At 44.8% G+C, this 19,867-nt stretch overlaps 1 protein-coding gene across 7 annotated transcripts in view; it reads left to right on the top strand.

Moving 5' to 3' along the window:
- The window catches only part of TSC2 (TSC complex subunit 2), a 35,195-nt gene extending 15,827 nt beyond the window's left edge, over positions 1–19,368 (top strand). For 2 of the 7 annotated variants that reach the window (XM_076351405.1, XM_076351398.1), the window contains 17 exons: positions 2,362–2,493; positions 4,262–4,426; positions 5,087–5,239; positions 5,409–5,521; positions 5,943–6,164; positions 6,976–7,191; positions 8,847–8,915; positions 11,107–11,267; positions 11,621–12,123; positions 12,951–13,026; positions 13,946–14,032; positions 14,271–14,457; positions 15,763–15,902; positions 16,116–16,194; positions 16,907–16,998; positions 17,282–17,380; positions 17,750–19,368. In XM_076351405.1, coding sequence (XP_076207520.1) covers positions 2,362–2,493; positions 4,262–4,426; positions 5,087–5,239; positions 5,409–5,521; positions 5,943–6,164; positions 6,976–7,191; positions 8,847–8,915; positions 11,107–11,267; positions 11,621–12,123; positions 12,951–13,026; positions 13,946–14,032; positions 14,271–14,457; positions 15,763–15,902; positions 16,116–16,194; positions 16,907–16,998; positions 17,282–17,380; positions 17,750–17,917 — 2,662 coding nt within the window. In that variant the 3' untranslated portion in view covers positions 17,918–19,368. The remainder of the gene's footprint in view (positions 1–2,361; positions 2,494–4,261; positions 4,427–5,086; positions 5,240–5,408; positions 5,522–5,942; positions 6,165–6,975; positions 7,192–8,846; positions 8,916–11,106; positions 11,268–11,620; positions 12,124–12,950; positions 13,027–13,945; positions 14,033–14,270; positions 14,458–15,762; positions 15,903–16,115; positions 16,195–16,906; positions 16,999–17,281; positions 17,381–17,749) is intronic. The other 5 variants (XM_076351399.1, XM_076351402.1, XM_076351401.1 and 2 more) reach the window with 5 other exon arrangements.
- The last annotated feature ends 499 nt before the right edge of the window (positions 19,369–19,867 follow it).

Here is a 19,867-nt window from a genome sequence, read left to right as displayed (position 1 = left end):
AGAAGCTGGAATCAAACCAAGCTGACAGTCTCATAGTACATATGAGGGCATCACTTGGCTGTTCTGTAAGCCTTTGCAGTAAGGTGTGGGGCTTTCTGTTGTTAATTTTTGAAAATCAGCAGTTCTTTCAGGTTGATATGTGTCAGTACAATGCTACCAGAAGTAACAGAGAAGGATAATACCACAAGTAATAGAATACCATCTTCATATTGATAGTGTTAACTCCTTTTGATAATTGATCTGTAACGACTATTTAAATGATTGCCAGAGAAATTTTTGTGATTAGCAACCTGTATAAATTGAGAGAGCTAATGCTGTGTTTTTCCATAGCGTTATCTGTCAAGTCAGTGTAGACTGGGTGGCAGACAGCTGCCTTCTGTGTATCTGGATGGCCTGATCCTTTTTTTGACTTTTGAAGCCATTATGTCAGTTTTAAGCAAAGCCTAATGTCTTTAGAAGTCAGAACGTATCTTGCCAACAGTCTTTCAAAGTAACGTTTGCTGGGATAGGAGAATACTCCATTCAGGGTTTCTCTAACATCCTTTTACCTTCAGGGCTTACCTAAATTGGTTCACTTAACTTGCTTCAGTGTTAATGTGCAGTAAGCATACAGTGGCATATGAACCCTGGGGAAAGTGCCTCTACTTTAACTGCAAGGCTCAATGAGTATCTTGCAATGAAGAAACACCATCCCTGCCCTAATGCTATAGCTGTAAACCCTGTTTTGTGTTTCATCTCTCCCATCTCCTCCTCTTTCATTCAGAAACTTGGAAGAGAAGCCTTTTGCCACTCGTCTCTCAAATTAGAATTTCAACTAATCTTTTTTTCCAAAAACCTGTTAAATTCTACCAGGTTGGAATACTACTGTATCTAAAGGCTTTTGCTAAGGCTGCTGGATCACTTTCCACAGAAATCTCTGCTAAGGAGTGTGGGCTGTACTCAGGCAGCAACCCGAAACACCAGAATGGCAGGATGCCACTGCCTCCCAGTCTGTCTGGGCTTGGATTCTGGCCAAGTGAGAGAGGAAATAGCTTCGAGCAGATATCCGTGTCCTTGCTTGAGAAGCTTGTGTGCTTGGTTTTCACTCCTTAAGACCAAAGAATAAGCATTTCTGTGCCCTAGCTGAGATGCTGGGTGCTCCAAGAGGTCAAGATCCCAATGGTTCCCCAGGCTGCTGAAGGGCATGATGTTGGTGTAGGCGATGATCTCAAAGTATGGGCCTGTGCTCTCTGCAGTCACACCTCCAGTTGTGGCCAAAAGTGAGCTGTCAGAGGTTGTTGGGAGGAGAAAGACAAATAAATTCTGATCCCTCCAGGTGGCTATCTGAAATGTAGTAATTCACTGAAAGGAAGATAGCAAATAAATCATGTTTAGAAGGAGCCGGAAGGGTTAAATTAGTATCTGCATTTTATATATGGGGATGTGAACTGCTGGACCAACTGTTAGGTCCAAATTAGTACTGAGCCAGGCATGCATCTCAGCTGTGACTCACTGAAGTGCCTCTTAGATGTTAATTGCTGTCATCTCCCACATGTGGTTTACACCTGTCAGCGTAAAGGCTTATCTTCCTTTCTGTTCCAGTTGAAAGTGGGTTACCTCGAGCCACCAGAAGTAAGATAGCTTGTTTGACAGAAAAGCGTCACGCAGTCAGCAGCAGCCAAGAGGATGTTTGTCTTCTTGCCCTTCCGTCTGTGCAGTGTGAGAAGGATCAGTCTCGTATAGATGGGCTGAGTCTCCCCCCGTGTCTCGAGCTGAGCTAAGGGGCACCTCTGACTGGCCCTGGGTGTGTTTGTGATTCAGGGTAGAAGCTCAGATTTGGGCCAGGCCTAACAGAGGTAGGGACGGCTGATATATTCCTGTGTCTCTTAGAAAAAAGTGCTGCTACCTGGTATTGGTAAAGCATTTTAGGATCTGGTCTCTGTGGAAGTAGTCAGGTTTTTAGCCGTACTGAAGGGGTGAGCTGGGGCGACACAAGAGGTGGCTGAACTGCACAAAACTTCTCAGACTTGAGAAATTTGTGCCAAATTAGCATTCAGGTGCTCTTGCCTTTGCTTATCAGCGCAGTATTCCAACTATATCATTCCAATCAGTTTTTTGTTTTAACTTGTACTAATTTCATTTGTTTTGTAGCACATTTAAAATCTTGTTTTCAAAATGTGGTTTGTCTTTTTAATGCTTTCAGCTCTGCTTGTTAGTACGTTTTAATTTTTGTTTTCCTTTTTTGGCATTTGTTTTATTTTACATCACCCTCCGGGATCCCCCAATATTGACCCTGTGACCTGTGACCTTTCAACCTACATCCCTACAATGATTTCCTCCCTTCCTGTGACCTCTTTTGGGGCTTGGTGCTTCTCCACCTAGTAGTTTAAGACTAGCCAAAAATGCAAAGCAAGGCTTGAATAACTCTCCTCCAGTGAAAGAGCTGAAAGAATCCTCTGCAGTTGATGCCTTCCGATCCCGCAGCATCAGTGTGTCTGAACATGTGGTCCGCAGGTAGAGGCACTTTAAATGGGGAGAATCCAAGAGCAACTCAGCACTTGGAAATTTTACTCGCAAGGGTGGGTGGAAGCAGGGTGGATTTGCATGTGGGATGCTTGCATGACTTTGTTACGCAATAGAAGACTGGCCGTAGCCACAGTCAAAGGTTTTGGGAAAGTACCGTGGATATCCCATGGCTTCCCAACGGCGGCTATTGGGTTGTCACATCACACCCCATGTTGTGTGTGGTTACTTTGCCCTATTCTCTGATGCTTTAGCAACAAAAATTTCTATTTTCAAAGTAAAGATGGTGAAGGGGGGAAAAACAAACAAACAAACACCAAAAAAAAAAAAAAAAAGGAAAAAGGTTGCATTCTGTGCAAGTGAGAGTCCTGGTTAAAACTCACCAAAACTTCAGCCTTCTAAGCAGTGACTTGCCCCAGGAGAGGCTTTTGGTACTCTGCAAACTTATGTACAGGCCCTCGTCCCAAACTATGAGGAATAGTTCTGGCCTCGGTTCAGGATTTGTTCTTTGAGGCAAAGGGAGCTGACGGAAGTATTCTGGTCTAAAGTACGATGCCGTGAAAACCTTAATTTGTCTTTCCGTAGAGCAGTGAAATGTATGCTCAGCCCATATGAAGCTCTTGCTTTCACGACTACAGAAAACAAGTTTTGATTGCAGACATTGATTTGCTGGCATGAAAGATGAAACAATTTATGCTAGTTTTTAAAACTTATTTCTGGATCACTTCCCTTGAGTGTTAAACTGCTGTCTATAACATGTTGGTTTAAAAATCTGAACCTGAAGATCTGTGCCTTAATCTGTAAGGATCGCTGTCAATGGAACTTTATTTTCTGTGTTTTTATTTTTGACTACAACTATGTGGTATTTGGGGGAAAGACACTGAAGTGACTGAATTGTGAATACAATTCTGGCGCTTCATTCTCTGATACTCCCCATTAATCTATTAGGTGATTTTCGTCGCTTGTATTTATATGTAAATGGTAGCAACTAGAAGTTCAGATAATTACCCTTAATGATGCCAAAGAAGTTGCCACGTTGTAAAAAATTTGGCTGTACCTCAGCTTAGTTTGTATTATGATGGCATAAAGAGTCGTCTTTATAAAGCAATCCAGCCTGTTATTCCAATTGTTTTAAATTGCATTGCTAACTTGGCTGATTTGAAGGCAGAGTTGCTCTCTATTCTTGTGCCAATTTCCTGTTCAGAGTGCAATTTTTTTTCTATTTCAAGTTAAATTAGGTTTTACATAGCTATTGAATTTGGAGGAAAAAAAATCAATATACGAAAAGGATGCAACAGAGAAAAAAGCAAAGCACAGGATTATAAAGCTAAGTCTAGAGTGCCCCGATTTATGGCTCATGGGCAACATGTTGCCTGGGAAACTGTGCAGGTCACGGGACGCTTGCCCTCACTATAGATTAGCAAACTGAAAGCATGGTGCTGCCACTCACTATTTGCTTGGTGCGCTTGCCCATGGGCCACTCAATGTCAGGGAGCGCTGGCCTGACCTAGTCAGTTGAAGGACATTTAAATGTTTCTCAGTCTCTCAAGATAAAATACACTTTCTGCAATGACGATCTAAAAGCACAACATGAGGCTGATCCAAAAATATTTTTATTATGTCCTGGGTTTGATGTCTGGCCACCTCTCTGATCTGGCACATGCATGTATCGCAGGTTGTTCTGCATCACACTGTCTTTCGGGTGACAGGGACAAGCATTTTGCAATGTGATCTGTCAGTTGGAAACATTCTCTTTTAGTCGGATACAAACATCCATCACTAGCTCAAGCCTGGGCTCTGCAGATGAAAATTCAGTGGCTCAGGCTGATGACAACTTAAAAAATCTCCACCTGGAACTCACTGAGACCTGTCTGGATATGATGGCTCGATACGTCTTTTCAAACTTCACTGCGGTGCCTAAGAGGTAGGGGTCAGTCGGTGACCATGGGAGAGATGTTTTTGTTTGAAGTTCATATTTTACTTTATTAGTGGAAAATTACCGTGACACATTTGAGATTCTGGCAGGCCCAGGCTCTGAAGCCATTCCTTGCAGATAAAATCTGGTTTGGCTAAATACGTTAGATGAGAGAAGGCCATTGGAGCCAACCAGCCTTTGCCTCAGCCTTGAACTGTCCAGAAGGAGATGCCTTGAAGGCATGCTGTCTGTGAGCAGTGCTTTGCTCCATGTCCTTGCTGGATAATCGCAGTCTTTGCTACAGAACGGAGTGTCGTGCCAGGTGGCTTCAAATGGAGGGCATTTACTTTTCTTGCTAGCCCTTCCCAGAAGGAGACACATAGCTCAGACAAGGCTCGTTCCCTTCTGCTCTGTGATGTGTGTCCGGGATTGAACTGGACTGCTCTGTAATGTCTGTCCAGTAGTACTACTACCAATCGATATTAAATTCAGCTCATCCCTTATGCTGTTGGATAACGTGTATGTTGATGACCGGGGGGGTACGTTAAAAATGCTGTATGAAGAAGGAAAGCTGGCAGTACCTCCTACGTAGTTACATGAAATAAGCCACCTGTGTAGGCTCTGTGCTCGGCAGCCTGAGAGCTGCGTTCATCACAAATGTGTTTCTAGGTCTCCTGTGGGTGAGTTTCTGTTGGCTGGAGGAAGGACAAAGACGTGGCTGGTTGGTAACAAGCTGGTGACCATCACTACAAGTGTTGGAACAGGGACAAGGTCCCTGCTTGGCCTAGACTCTGGAGATCTCCAAAGCAGCACAGAGTCAAGGTAAATTTTGCTCCCATTTCTAGAAATTTACACCTAACGGAGTCACTTAAACCACTGTTACAGTGCATCTTTTTAGGTTTTCCACTTACCAGAAGAGGAATGTCTTATTTGTCCAGCATGACTGATTCCTCTCTCAATATCGTCTTTTTTTTTTTTTTTTTTGCCACAGCTCAGACCCTGTTTTGCAAGTGAGACAAACTAAAGAAGCTCCAGCAAAACTGGAATCTCAAGCTGGGCAGCAGGTTTGCAGAAGCTCTCGCAACAGAGTCCGATCCATGTCTGGTAAATTCCTATCCTGGAGTCTTACTGCCATTTCTGCGTCCATGTCGCAGTCTTAAGTGTCCAAGTGCCGACCAAAGAGACCTCTGTCTAAACTAATTTGAGAACGTGGACCTGTCTGGTATTTAATAGTGGGCAGGTGGCAGCAGCTGTTGGCCTCAGGAGTGGTGGTGCTCCTCCTGCTTGGCTCTCCTTGCAGGAAAGCTTTGGTGATTGGTTAAGTGGTGAGCACCTGCAGTGAGAATCTCACCTATGTTTATCTAACCTCATGGTTTATAAGAAACGCATTGAAGGTAAAGTTCTCTTACGTTCCCAATATTGTGAGCGCAGCTGCTAGAGGAGCTTAAAAGACACAGTATTTCTGAGATATTTTTAGTGCTAACTAAGCATGGCTCTCCCTTCTGTTTTGTGTCTGTTGTGCTAGGTGGTCATGCCTTACGTGTTGGTGCCTTAGACAGCTCAGCCTCCCATTTCCCCAGTGGCTCGGCTTCCCAAGGGACACAGAGTCCTCCTGCTCCTGCATCTCGATCGGAGAAGACTAATCCTGCTCCACAGACACCTCTGCAGAAAGAAAAAGCAAACTTAGCTGCATATGTCCCGCTGCTGACACAGGGATGGGCAGAAATCCTAGTGCGCAGACCCACAGGTATCTTTACCTGAATGTGGCGTGAGCTCTTTTGACTTGCTAAGAAACCAGAGCCTGGATGAAGAAGAAAAATCCATATTTAGTTGCAAATGGATCTTTTTATTGCTTACTGCCTCTTGAAACTAATATGTCTGATTCTTGATTCCTTGAAATCATTCTTTAGTGCTTTAAATCTTCAAAAGACCTGTAAAAAGATTGAAGCAAGGACTTAAATTTGTATATTAAGTACTGTTACAGAAATAGAGCCAGATAATATCAACCCTACTTTGCAGTTCCCATTTTTACGCTGCTCTGTGGTCTTTCTTGAAAATCTGCCTGTGCTGTGTTTTAGCTTTCCATGCTGGATTCGAGATGAATGAGGCTTATGGCTAGAGCAGCTGCATAGTTGTGTCTGCTGTTAGGGAAGGAGTGACATGTTCAGGGTCAAAATTCTTGAATACTGGTATGTTACACAATATTAACAGGGAATTGTCTATTTCAGCTGAAAGTTGCTTCATGAGAAAATAACTGACCTGGTATCGTTAATTAAAATACCTGAGTGTTTTGGATGCCTTTTGGGAATCTGCTGTAGTAATGAGTTACCAAGGATGGTTTTTGAAGAGCTTGGGGTGAAGTACAGAGCACTGGGAGCTACTTACTGAAAATAGGAAACTAATCAAGTGATTCTGCCAGATGTCAGGAGAACTGAGAACTTGGTCCGTTTTGATTTTTACTTGCAAAATCCAAAACAATTTGTGCTTTTTTTGATGTGAGTTGTAAACCTTCTGGAGTTGGGAGTACTTAATACTCTTCCTTAATTTTCTCTTACCAGGTAACACAAGCTGGCTAATGAGTCTGGAGAACCCGCTCAGTCCATTTTCTTCAGATATTAACAATATGCCCCTGCAAGAGCTCTCTAATGCACTCATGGCTGCAGAGCGTTTTAAAGAACACCGAGAAACGGCTCTGTATAAATCCCTCTCTGTCCCCTCCTCCAGCTTGGCCACTGGGACAGCCAAACCATCGCTTCTCCAGCGTTCCAACACAGGTGAGAGTTGTCAAGCCAGTAGCGTGTCCAGCATAGCTGTCACTAGCCTGTTTAAAGTCTGTTGAAGTTACTGCAGGTCTTCTAGAACAGTAAAGTTAGCATAGCAATGAGAAGGGGAATCAGTTCTTGTCCCTAGAAGTTTTCAGTGAAAAATTCCCTTCCTCCTTGCTTCTGATGTTCCATCGGAAAAGTACCTCTCTTTCTTAAAGAGAAGAAAGAGAGGAGTAATGTGTTTCATGCTAACTGTTTCCCAAATGAAAATGAACAAAGTTATGGATCTTTTCCATCTTCCACTTGTTTAGGGCTGATCTGGGCACCCCACATGCGGATGGATCTTCCCCATGCAGCGTTTCCATTTCCATTTGTCTTCAGCATGGGAGTTTGTGTTGGGCACTAAGAGCACTAGGTTCCTGGGAGAGTGGCCTGTTACAAACCTTGCCAGCCAGGGTCAGTTAGTTGCCACTGTCTTTTACAGCATGAGATAGCAGAATGCAAATCCTGTTGGCTGCGGATTTATTCACCTCTTAAAAGGACTTTAGCCTTCAGACTGGTGCAGTTGAATCACTTGAGTTTCTTTCGATGGCGCTATTTTATCATAGTGGCCAGGGCTTTTCACTGTCTTTACTTTGGTGCTAGTTCACTTCCGAAAGAGCTGTCAATGGTGGGAGGTTAGTGTTGACCAACAGCTGAAATTTTTAAAGCTTTATGTAATCCCTGCTCAGAGCTCTTATGAACAACATCTAACGCGGCGGCTCTCAGCAGTGCTAGCACTATCAAAACTGAGCAGTGGTAACGGCAGACAAGGCTTTTCTGGGGAGGTGGCAGCAATGGTATGGATTGTTTGGAAATCTGGTAAAAATGCTAGTTTTCAGGTTTGTTTTAAACAGGGCGGGATATGATTTTAGGATTTCAGAATGTGTAAACACAAAATTAGAGTCAAAATCAAATTATCACCTTTTAAAAAAAAAAAACCTAAATTTTTATCCGTGAACACTTTTATTGACTCCTACGAATTTGTGGTATGTCGGTGCGAACTGATTAGTTGAGAGAAGCGCCCACCTGAATGCCACTCCTATGGCAGTCTGAGAAAATAATTTTGGCCACATTCCTGTTAACACAACTTCTACAGTAGACTTGCCGGAGCTGGCTGGCGAATGAATGTTTTGAAGGAGTTTTGCTGTCAGACTGTCATATGCATGTTGTTCTTCCTCTTTAGAGGTTAAAACCGTGTGAATCTTTATCCGTATTTCTACTCTTCAGACCCTTCTGTGGGTTTAAAAATTATCTTTTGCCAATGTGTGTAGCTCAGGAAAAGCTCAGACTGGTTTCCTGCGTGTGCTAGGATATCACTAAGGAATTTTCTGTTTCTAAAAATCACAAAGATGCATTCTTCGAAGAGAGCAGTTCGAATCTGCATTGTTTGAGTGTGTTTATGCCTCCTTATTCATGTTGAGACCTTGTACCCTTAAAGTATCCCTTTGGCATCTAGTGAGCTTATCCCAGCTTGTTCTTTCCTTTGTTTTTATTTATTTATTTATTTATTTTAAAATAGGCTCTTGGTTACATTTTAAACTCTGTGCTTTTTAATTTTTTTTTTTTTTCATATAGTCTCTCCTTCCTTTTGATGTAGCTGCTCACTTGATTTCCCTTTGCAGTGGCCTCTTTCTCTTCCATGTACCAGTCCAGTTGTCAAGGGAAGTTGCACAGGAGCATATCCTGGGCAGGTATATTTATATATCTTTAAGGAAAAAAAAAAAAAAGTATTGCCATAGAAGAACACCTCTGATTCATAGAAAATGTATCCCTCATACTTCATTTTCCCCTTCCATGTCTCCTGTCTGTACCCAGTCTCATTACTCTCAACAAATGGGATCTTGACTAGCATGAAGAAGTCCAAGCCAGATCCAACATTTGCAAGTGCAGGAAATTTCTTAAAGCAACTTTTGTTTTAGCTGGGGTGGATTGTGAGTCATGAGGCACAGTGTTAAATGACCTGTCCAAATGTCTGAGTGGCTTGATTAATTGAATTATTTGTTTTCAGCTTCATTTTACAATTGGCTTTGTATTCTGCTAAATGTAAAAGCTCCCACTTCTGAGAATGGCATAGTATGCTACAGGACAAGCTACCCTGAAATGAAGTCCTATGCTACTCAGCCCACAGGAATCTGTCAGAATTGGACACAGAAAAGATAAAAGGAGCTGAGATATATATATATATAAAGTTTGGCGTTACAACAGATGCTGGTTAAAAGTTTTTTAAATAAAAAAAGAAGAAATATATTTCAGGGGAAAACCTGCTAAATTCTAGCTTTTGGGGGGGCTCTATAGTAGTGTAAAATCTTTCTCCACTTCAGTAAAATTGACTTCATAATTAAATGAAGTGGAGATCAAATCGCATACTTTATGAGCACAACACCTGCGTTGCTTTGATAATCTGCAATGCTTTGTGATTTTAATTAGAGGGCTGAAATGTCTTTCTGCCTTCTTTCCTTCACTGGAAAATTCTCTGTAGAGCAGCAGGGTATTCTCAGCTGCTGGTTGTTGTTGACACAGGCCTCTTAAAGCAACACAAAGATGCTGCAGTAAAGTATTTTTCTGTACTTTTCCTCTCTGCTCATATTGTTCTCTTCCCACCTAAAGAATAATTAGTGAGTGCTTGCGTTATTTAAAAACACCAGCAATCTTGGCAGTAGTTTAAGAGCTAGGGAAGCTTGGAAACACTGGATATATGCAGGTGTGTTCTGGCTTGGACAGCTAACCAGATCAGCACGTTGTTTGGGGTTTTTTGGTTTGTTTTGGTTGTTTTGTTTTTTTTTTTTTTTTTTAAGAAGGTATGTGTGTGCAATGCTAACTCTTAATTGCTTCTTTGAAATAACTTTGGTCCTGCGAGCTGAAATCAATCCAGGAAAAGCTGCTTTAGTGATACTTTTTTTTCTTTTTTTTTTTTTTTAATTTTGCTGATTTTCTTTGTTTTTTGTGTGTGCTAATTTTTTTTTTTTATTTTACTTTGGAAAACAAATCTTGGCCTTTCAGATTGGTCTTCCAGTCCCTTGTGTGCGTAATGGGAAGCCTCCTGTTCTCCAGCCTTTTCCTCAGGACAAAAAAGCAAGGCCAAGAGGAGCCTTTGGTCAGACTCATCCCTGTGGTCAGGGTCGCTGCCTGGAGTAGAGACAACGTTAAATGCTGGGATAACCTCCTCCACCGTAGGCAGGGCTTCCAAGGAGCTTTCTTTGTCAGTGTGGTTTCATTAACCGTTTGTCTATCAGATGCCACATGCAGGTTTCCCAGTATTGCTGCAGTGCATGTATTACTCCTGCTCTCTTGTCCTTTCATATGTCTAGGGCTGAATGGTTTTGCTTCTACTGAGACATACTAGGAAAACTGCCAAACTGCAAGTGAATGGCTCCTAGTAAAATTTCTTATCTCCTTCTAGGCCACTACAAGGCACAGGAGCATTGCATTTCAATACAAGAAAAACTTACTTTTTTGCACACTTGCATAGAACCGATGTCTTCATTGCCTGGATAATGATGAACTTTCAATGCTAGTCTTGTACTTTCTTACATCTCTGTAGTTCCTGTCTGTCCTGATAACCGAACATTGATGTACAAGGTCCCATTTCCTCATTCTGTCCCCTGCTTGTTCATCAGTAACAATTGGAAACAACTGCACTTACTTTGACCAAAGCAGACACAGCCCTTTGCTGTGAGGGTAAGGTGATCAGTTATTCTATACAAAAGGGGAACCAGGAGCAAGTCTGACATGACAAGAAATCAAAGAACCAGAGCACTCATTCAATATGGCCTTCCATTGAAATCCCGTAGGGAAAAGGCTGGTACTTCAGAGGAGAGGATGGGGGCCTGCCTGTCTGTGCCTCTCTACAGACTTCAGTTCTTCTGCCTTGTGTCTCGATAGAATCAGCGGTGGTGCTGGAGGAGGGGAGCCCGTCGGAAATGGAGCTAAAGGAAACCGAGTCCCCAGCTGAGTCTCCAGAGAGCGAGGACATTGAGACTTCATGTTCTGAACAAGTCCTGAGCGAGGAAAGGTTTGGTAAACCTCAGGAGTCTTATAGCAGGGTAAGAAGAAACAGGTTAACCAGTTCTGTCCTGTATGACAGCCCTTTAGGCATGTGGGAGAATTGTCTGTGCTCAGATGAGTCCCTCTTGGCACCCTCTGAAAGAACTCACTAATGATGCCAAAATGCACATGCAGTCATGATTGAGAGTTTGGATGGCTTGTGAGGGACTGCATGCAGAGCAGCAGGAGTAAACACCTGTTTTATGCAGGGTCCTCGATCTGCATTGCTTCGTACTTGGCACCTTTCTGCTCGTCTTTCACTGGAAGTGTCGGGGTGCCTCGAGCGTTACTGTTGTCAGCTTTTATTTTGCGTATCAGGAAAACTGTTCATCTTTGTTTCTCCCTCTTTAAGTCCTCCTCAACCTCCAGCCAAGAAGAAAAATCTCTGAAGTCGGAAGACCTGGTGGAGGGTGGAATTCCCATCGGGAGAGTCCTGCCGTCAGAGGACGGCCGAACGCTGGAGGAGCTTTCCTTCCAGCCATCCCAGCCGCTCAGCAAGTCGAGTTCTTCCCCCGAGCTACAGACACTGCAGGAGGTCCTCAAAGATGCAAATGGCAGAGAAGTAACAAGGAGGCTGAGCACAGAAGTGAAATCAAAATCCCAGTCTGGGAACCTGGAAGGGGAAGGGCTGGGCAGTTGGCTGGGCAAGGGGGAGGACGCCAGAGTGACTGGGTCAGGCGGGTTGGATGGCACCGGTCCTGTCACCTCGCCTCGCTCCCCCTCTGGGCACCGGCCCCGAGGATACACCATCTCTGATTCAGCCCCATCAAGGAGGGGAAAAAGGATCGAGAGAGATGCCTTCAAGAGCAGAACAGCAGCCTCCAATGCTGAGAAAGTACCCGGAATAAACCCAAGGTGGGTGGAGGGGCTTATCTGAAGCTAGAAACGGTGAGCTCAGAATTGCAGCCGTGGCTGGATTCGTTCGAAGTGGTCTGCTGGTTTTGTGGGATCTACAACACAGTATCTGATTAAAAAGAAAGATTAATTACCTGTTTTTTCAGGAGCTAATACAGACATGTTGAACCCACTACCACCAAATTAACTTTGTGATTTAGGAAACAGGTCTCTTAAATGGTGAAAGAAATAGATAAATAGTTTCCTCATGTTCTTAATCTATCCCAGTTTAGGGTCCAAATGCACGTGTGGCTTGAGTGCAGGTCACCTAGAGTTAATTTTGCTGTGAACAGGATAAATTACTAGTCTTGCAGTTCAAGAAATATGTGCAAAATTCTAAGAAGAAGGAAAAGTGGTTATAATAGTTGCTTTTTGAACTTTAGATATTGGTAGTTGCCCAAAATTGCATTATGAGACAATCTTCATCTTATTGAGGGCAGGTAAAATGCAAACGTCTGTAAAATCATTTATCTGCTAGCCTAGAAATACCCCCCATATCTGTGAGGCAGGGGTGCATTCCTACTCCTCCGTTCTGTGTAAAGATTGCCTTTTGAACGGGGAATTTGTGCAGCTGCCGCTGTTTGACATAACCATTGTTTTTTATGACAGGGGTCTATTACAAACTGCAGGTAGTCCAGGCACTTAAAGTGTCTCTAGAAGATGAGTAATACTCTGTTAGCATTTTAATTGCTCCTCTTTTTCTTCTGTACATAACGTTCTTGCATACAACAGATCAAAATTGACTTAATTTTTATGGTAACAGGACTTTTTCCCCCTCTCTCCCTTAGCTTTGTGTTTTTACAGTTGTACCACTCCCCATTCTTTGGCGATGAAAACAACAAGCCCCTTTTGTTGCCAAATGAGGTAGGCAAGGATTTTTTTATTTAATTCTTGTGGTTAATTTTTCTGACCTCATTACTTTTTTGGAACGTAAATGATAGTAATGAATTTCCAGCTCAGATGGTGTGATTTAAAGGTGATTCCTCCCAACAGTGCTACAGATGGGAGATTTTCTGTACCCCAATCCTGGTGGCTCCCACTTTATGGCTCTGGATTGAATTTGAGATATTGGGAGATTTTGCTGGTGCTGTTTCAAAATCCTAGCCAGAAGGCGGGATCATTTGTGGAGTTTTGGTTTTTGCTGGTAGGAGGAGTGCAGGATGAAGACTGAGCATTAGGTGATGTTGGCAGAGGGTCACTAGACAAACCTGTCAGCCCTCCGTATAACTGGGAGTGGCCAAGAAGCTTTCTGTGGTCATATGAGAAATTAGTCATAAACTTCCTGGAGAAGTAGTGCTGGAATGGGGTTCTTGTGAACTGAGCACCGCAGACCTCCTGCTGGTAGTCCCCCCTCACTGTAGGCTCGGGTGGTCAGGCAGTAGGGAGCCTAAGTGAGATGAGGTGATGCCTTGTGCTAAAAATGTTCTTCGGAGCAAGAGACATGATAATTTTTCATGCCTGGAGCTTAAATGAAGGTACGATGTAATTTGTCATGGCAAGTGCACCTGACCCGTGCAGTTTGCCAGATTAATCTCATCTGAAGTATAAAACCAAGAAAGTGTGGTGACAGATGCCATATAGCACTGCCCTGCGCCTTGGACTGATGATGCACTGTGCCCTTGCAGAGCAGAGTAGGGCAGCATTCATCAAGGAAGACACTAGTGAAGGTCAGGAATCTGTGCTGACATCGTGCTGTCATTGTCCTGAAGGGGTTTTAGGGAGGACAGCGGGTGTGTGGAGATAAGTTTTTTTTTTAAAGATGCGACCAATGTTTTGATTGTAGACTTTTGAAAGATCGGTGCAGCTCCTGGATCAAATTCCTTCTTACGACACACACAAGATTGCAGTGCTCTACGTTGGAGAAGGCCAGGTGAGTTGTGTGCAGATGCATTAATCCTTTAACGGTTACATCTCAACAGAAGGCCAGGCACCACTACTCCAGTTGTGAGATTTGTCCTGCTCCTGCAGTAGCCTTGCTTTTCCTTAGTTTCTTGCACTGAAAATCGGTGCCTGCATGAAGCCCTTCTAGGAAGGTAATAACCTAATCACTCGTGCTGATTGAGTGCTCTTAGCGTTCGGTGCGGGACTCCTGTGTTCTTATTTCCTAGAGCAACAATGAAATTGCAATTCTGTCAAATGAACACGGATCCTATCGCTATACAGAGTTCCTGACTGGGTTAGGGAAGCTCATTGAGCTCAAAGACTGTCAGCCAGATAAAATTTACCTTGGTGGCCTGGACGTGTGTGGGGATGATGGACAGTTTACCTACTGTTGGCACGATGACATTATGCAAGGTAAGGTGGCGCCAGAAGTTGGAAGTGGGAGGATGGTCTCTTCTCATCTTAAGACTGACCTGCCTTCTACAAAATGTTTCCTTTCCAGGGATGTAGTAAAGATGACCTGGGGCTCTGTTCTCCTCCCATTTTCTCTCCGGTATCTCTGCAAGCCATGTGTTGAAGTTTGGGAGAGGTGCATACCTGCCTTATTTAAGGAAAAAAAAAAATCCCACCACTTACTTTTAAAATGGTCTGCTCTATTAAAGGTTGATGTGGTTTGGTGTAGAGGTTTGTAGGATAAGGTGTTTGTTCTTGAGCTGCTATGAAGCCTGTTAATTGAGGGTAGTGTGTACATGTCAAAACTCTGCTAATCATTTCTCTGAAGAACAGTATTGAAAGCAGGAGGGTTGTCATTGCTGTGGTCATTGCTAACTGAACTGCAGCGTTACCCAGCTCCTGCAGCACCAAGCAGTGCAGATATCATCCAGGATCCAACAAGCTATCATGAACTTCCCAAATTTTTTCGTACAGCTCTGTGCATCCCAGTCATCATACTTAGTCCGGTTCAGTGGAGCAGCTGCAGGTTACTCGGTGGCCCTGGTGCTCTTCAGAGCTCAATTAGGGGAAGTCCTGGTTTAAGCTATTTAACTCTTCCTCCTCAAACCAGATTCTACTCACCATGCTGCTGTGGTCATGCAAAAAATACCCAGAAGCACTTCTGCAGTCCCCTGTTCATTTTCTGTGAACAGATAGATAGCTACCACCACTTACTTTTAAAATGGTCTGCCCTATTAAAGGTTGATGTGGTTTGGTGTAGAGGTTTGTAGGATAAGGTGTTTGTTCTTGAGCTGATGAGAAGGCTGTTAATTGAGGGTAGTGTGTACATGTCAAAACTCTGCTAATCATTTCTCTGAAGAACAGTATTGAAAGCAGGAGGGTTGTCATTGCTTGATGAGAACGCTTCTTCCAGCGTACATCAGGCGCATGCTGAAAGCCAGGCCCTTAATTCACTTTGCTGAGCCTGGTGCTAGAGAAGACTCTGCAGGGCAGTACCTAAAAACTGGCAAGAGCAGAGCTTTCAGAGGCTGCCTTTTTGCTGGCCGCTGCGCTCCATGCTCCAGGCGCCATTGGAGCAATCCCGTGGGACTAGATTCAGCTGTCACAAATGGGGACAAACCTATCGAGGGAGCACAGCTTATATTTTTTTTATTACTGTGGTGCTGGTGCTACTTTGTCTTCCAGACGAGTGCTGCACGTTGACCATTGCTGCTTGCAGCACTGCTTTCCCAGGCCAGCCTAAGGATTTTTCTGTTTCCTCTTCAGCCATTTTCCACATTGCTACTCTGATGCCCACAAAGGATTTGGATAAAAATCGCTGTGACAAGAAAAGGCACCTTGGGAATGATTTTGTTTCTATCGTTTACAATGATTCTGGAGAAGACTTTAAACTAGGAACAATAAAGGTACGAGAGTTTACTTGCGGGTGTGTTACAAAACAGGCGTGTGGCTGTTTGTAAAACCTTGATCTGATGTGTGTTATCTTAGCAAACAGCATTGAGATCACGAGTGGAGGTTATTTGCCTTGGTGGGTTCCCATGTGTTAGTTCATGGCATTCACAAGAATCACGATGGCTGCCAGTAAAATGTATATGACTATTTTATTGTTTTCTCATCAGGGTCAGTTCAATTTTGTGCACGTTATCATCACACCACTTGACTATGACTGTAACCTGGTGACGCTGCAGTGTCGGAAAGGTAGGAATCCCTCCAGCCTTTGTTCTCAGTCTTTCCTGTACTGGTGGTGCAATAACTGCCTGCACTTTTCAGTGTTTTTGTGTTTCAAAAGTAAAAACTTCCAGGAGAAACTCTCTGAAACCAATTTGTTGCCTAGTTATGTCTGGGTATGTCCTGTTCATATATCTTCCCCAAGATAAGAGGTATCTTCCCCTTGTACCACTCATGCTATCATCAAGCTTAAGACAAAAGTGCCAGCAGAGTAGAGCAGGTCCCTCCAACAATTGCTTGGGAATACGGGAGGAGATACGAGGTGGAGGTCCCTGTGGCTTTGGCCTCCGCTGTCCTTCCCAGCACTGCAGGACCCGAAACTCGGAAGCTGATCATGGCTCTGTGCGAGTTCAGCAGTGCTGGTGCGGTGATCTGCAGGGGCGTCTGCCTTCCTCTTAGCAAAAGGGCACTTCTGGGGTGCTTTTCGCTCACGCTTTGGTTCATGTGATAAAGGGCCCAGCAGGCTCTCCCCAGACCTTTACGGAGCAGCCAGGATTTGAGAGCCAGTTAAGTTGCAGTGCAAGTTCTGTTACCGTTGGAGCTGTAGAGCTCGATGGGGACTTCTGAGATTCTGTGATGCAATTACTCAGGTTTATATTACTTACCTATTTAGTTACTGGCAACCTTTGGCTTGTTCTTAACTGTCTTACAAGAATTTTTTTCTTCTTCCTTTAAAATGAAGACATGGAGGGTCTCGTAGACACGAGTGTCGCTAAGATCATCTCCGATAAGAACCTGCCATTTGTAGCCCGTCAGATGGCCTTGCACGCTAACGTGAGTACCCCTGAGCTCCCTGAGACCTTCTGTCTTTCAGCTGGTGTCTTGGTCCATCACCAGCTTCCAAGGAAATGAGTAGGGCTTGCTAAAGCAAGTAAGTTTTCTGCTTCCATTATTGCTGTCAGCCTTTAAGTCAGAGTTAGCACCTGAACAGTTACAACTCAGAGCTGTATTTCAGTTGCTGTCAAACTGTACTGAAACGTTCTATCGATTTTATTGTCGTCGTTATGTTAATGTGCCTCCCCTCTTTCCCTGCTTCTCCCCACCCTTCCCAAATCAGATGGCTTCCCAGGTTCACCATAGTCGATCAAACCCTACTGACACCTACCCATCCAAATGGATTGCAAGGCTGCGCCATATCAAGAGGCTAAGGCACCGGGTAAGTAAAGCTGTCTGTTCTAAGTGTTTAGAACTGGGCTCTACCTTAGAGTTTTATTACAAATAAGGCACATAAAATCAGCTATCAAAACTTGCCGAGTAAGAGGAGGAATATGTGTATGAAGGTTAGAATCCAGCTCTTGTGGGAATGACAAGTGTAGCGATGTAGGCCTGGACTCGGGAGCTTCCAAACAGCTTCCCTGGCGGCAAGGGGCTTGGGAACCCTAATACCTGGACAGAGAGCTGCACCCACTCGGCACCATGCTAGGGATGGTACGACGAGCTGTCCTGAGTAACCTGTCCTGCCCAAATGGAGAGTGAAAATTTTTTCAGAGAGAGTGGAGCTCATCTGTTCTCATTTGACTTTCAGCTACGTGAAGAAACCCAGTACCAGACTCCTGGCCTTCCCCTGCAGATGCATCCATCTGCTCCGACAAAGCCCCCTCCCCAGATCCCTCAGGACCCTCCACCCACCTATGAGACTGGACAGAGGAAGCGGCTGATCTCCTCCGTGGACGACTTCACAGAGTTCGTGTAGATGCCGGTGGGTCGGTGTGTCTGTTCTGGGACGGACGAGGCAGCGAAAGCGTTTTACCGGCGTGCTGACTCCCTGCGGCTGCATGGACATAGAGGGGTAGGGTTTGGCAGGCGCGGTGTGGCAGTGCTGCTTGCATGTGGACTCGGCATTGAACCGTACCGGGAGGCTTGAACGTTTCACTGTCTCAGCCTGCCGCTGTTGTCTGAGGAGGACACTGTATCCCCAGCAGGTGCTCCAAGAGAGGACCAACTCTACGTGTTTTGTTTTTATTTGGTTTGAGCTATTTCAAGGCTTCCGTCTCTGGTGGGAACTTTCTTGCAGAACCTTTCTTTGGACTCCTTCCACACCGGTGTCTGGTGGGAGCAGACAAGGTATGATACTCTGCACTTCATCACGTAGTTGGAAGGTGCAGGAATTGTGGGAATTTTGACACCTTTATTGGGAATGAAATACAAAGTATGGAAAATCCAGTCACTATTTCGAAGCACCCCGGAATCCCAGCTCCTCTCCAGGCCTTGGTGCCTCTGGGCACTCGAACTCTTCAGGCTCTCAGACTCGGTCTGCTGCCAGCTCTGGTAAGAGTTAATTTGGGTTCTCAAGTGACCTGCCAAACACGCTGCTTCAATTCCCAAGGATTTGTCTCCATTTTGAGAGATTCACAGCAAACCCTCCCTCACTCAGCAGAAATTATTTTGCTACCAGAAGCAACACAGAAGCGGGGAGGTGGCTGCCACTCGCTGGAGCAGCAGAATGGCAGAGAGCTGGGGCACGAATCACTTGCGATGAACAGTCTGACCCGCCGGGCTGACTGCAAGGATTTAGCCACTGCAAGGATTTAGCCAGTGGCCAGACCTGGCTTCTAGGTTCAGCTGCAGAATCTCCTCTGGTTGCAGCGACACTGGGGATAGCTCTTGTCCTTCTCAGTGCACCCAGTAAATCCCTTTTTGAAAGACTTGACGTGTCTTGGGGCATCATCTCTGAATGAGTTTTGCCTGTTGCACTGACGCGTAGCGACAGTCTCCCCTCCTGGGACCTCGGCTGTTGAAGCAGGTAGCAAGTGGACCTTTCGGTGCCCGCGTGTACAGGTGGAACGGGATTATGTAGCCCATCTTGTGGTAAGATGGTCATCAGACACTACACTACCAAACTGGGAGAAACCATGTAAGCTGGACTATACTGTGAGTACTTTATCTCCTGCTTCGTCAATAAAGGGGAAGCGTGGCTTTTTGGTAACGGTTAACAGCAGCGCCCTCGCAACGGAGATGAAGAGAAGTGCAATCTGCACACGGAACTGTGAAGTGACAGGCGAGGGGACAAAAGTGATGCTACTAGCTTGTGCAGGGCTGTTTGGGAACTCTAAGTGTATGTTGTGTTTTGAGTGTTTATAAGTCGTAAAGGAAATAAAATATTCGTATGGTCAGTGGGTTCTTGCTGGCCTGGGAAGATTCAAACCGTGTTTCATAATAATGTAAATTCCTTCCTCCTTTCCCCTCTCAGTTTTCCGCTCCCTGTCGCTCCTGTTTCAATAACCACCCGCCACACCTCCAAGTGCTGGGCATGGTGCGATACCTGGCTGTGTCCTAGTCCCTGTACTGGGGAGGTTCCCTCTGGTTCAGCTTCAGGCGACCTCTGCAGCGGGGGCTTTTCTGTCGGCATTTCCCACCGCAGGTGAGCCGGCGCAGCTCGCTTGCCCTCGCGCGTGTTGGTGCAGCGGCAGCCTGGGGCTGAGCGAGCCCTTGTGCCGTACTCTGCCTTGGCCGAGTCTCCCTTACGTTGACCGCTGGCCCTTCACGGTCGTTAATTACAGCCCAGAGCTGCCCTAACAGGCTGGCCCATTTAAGAAAGTGTCTTGTATTGTGCAGGAGACCTTAATTAAACTTCTGGTCACAGACAAAGAGGCTGGCAAGGGGGTGGGGAGGAATGTCTCTGGACTAGCTCTGGCGAGCGCTG

The sequence above is a fragment of the Aptenodytes patagonicus genome, chromosome 13 (genome assembly GCF_965638725.1).
Source record: "Aptenodytes patagonicus chromosome 13, bAptPat1.pri.cur, whole genome shotgun sequence".
NCBI lineage: Eukaryota > Metazoa > Chordata > Aves > Sphenisciformes > Spheniscidae > Aptenodytes > Aptenodytes patagonicus.
Note: the sequence above shows the minus strand (reverse complement) of the source record. Positions and strands in the feature narration are given on the sequence as shown.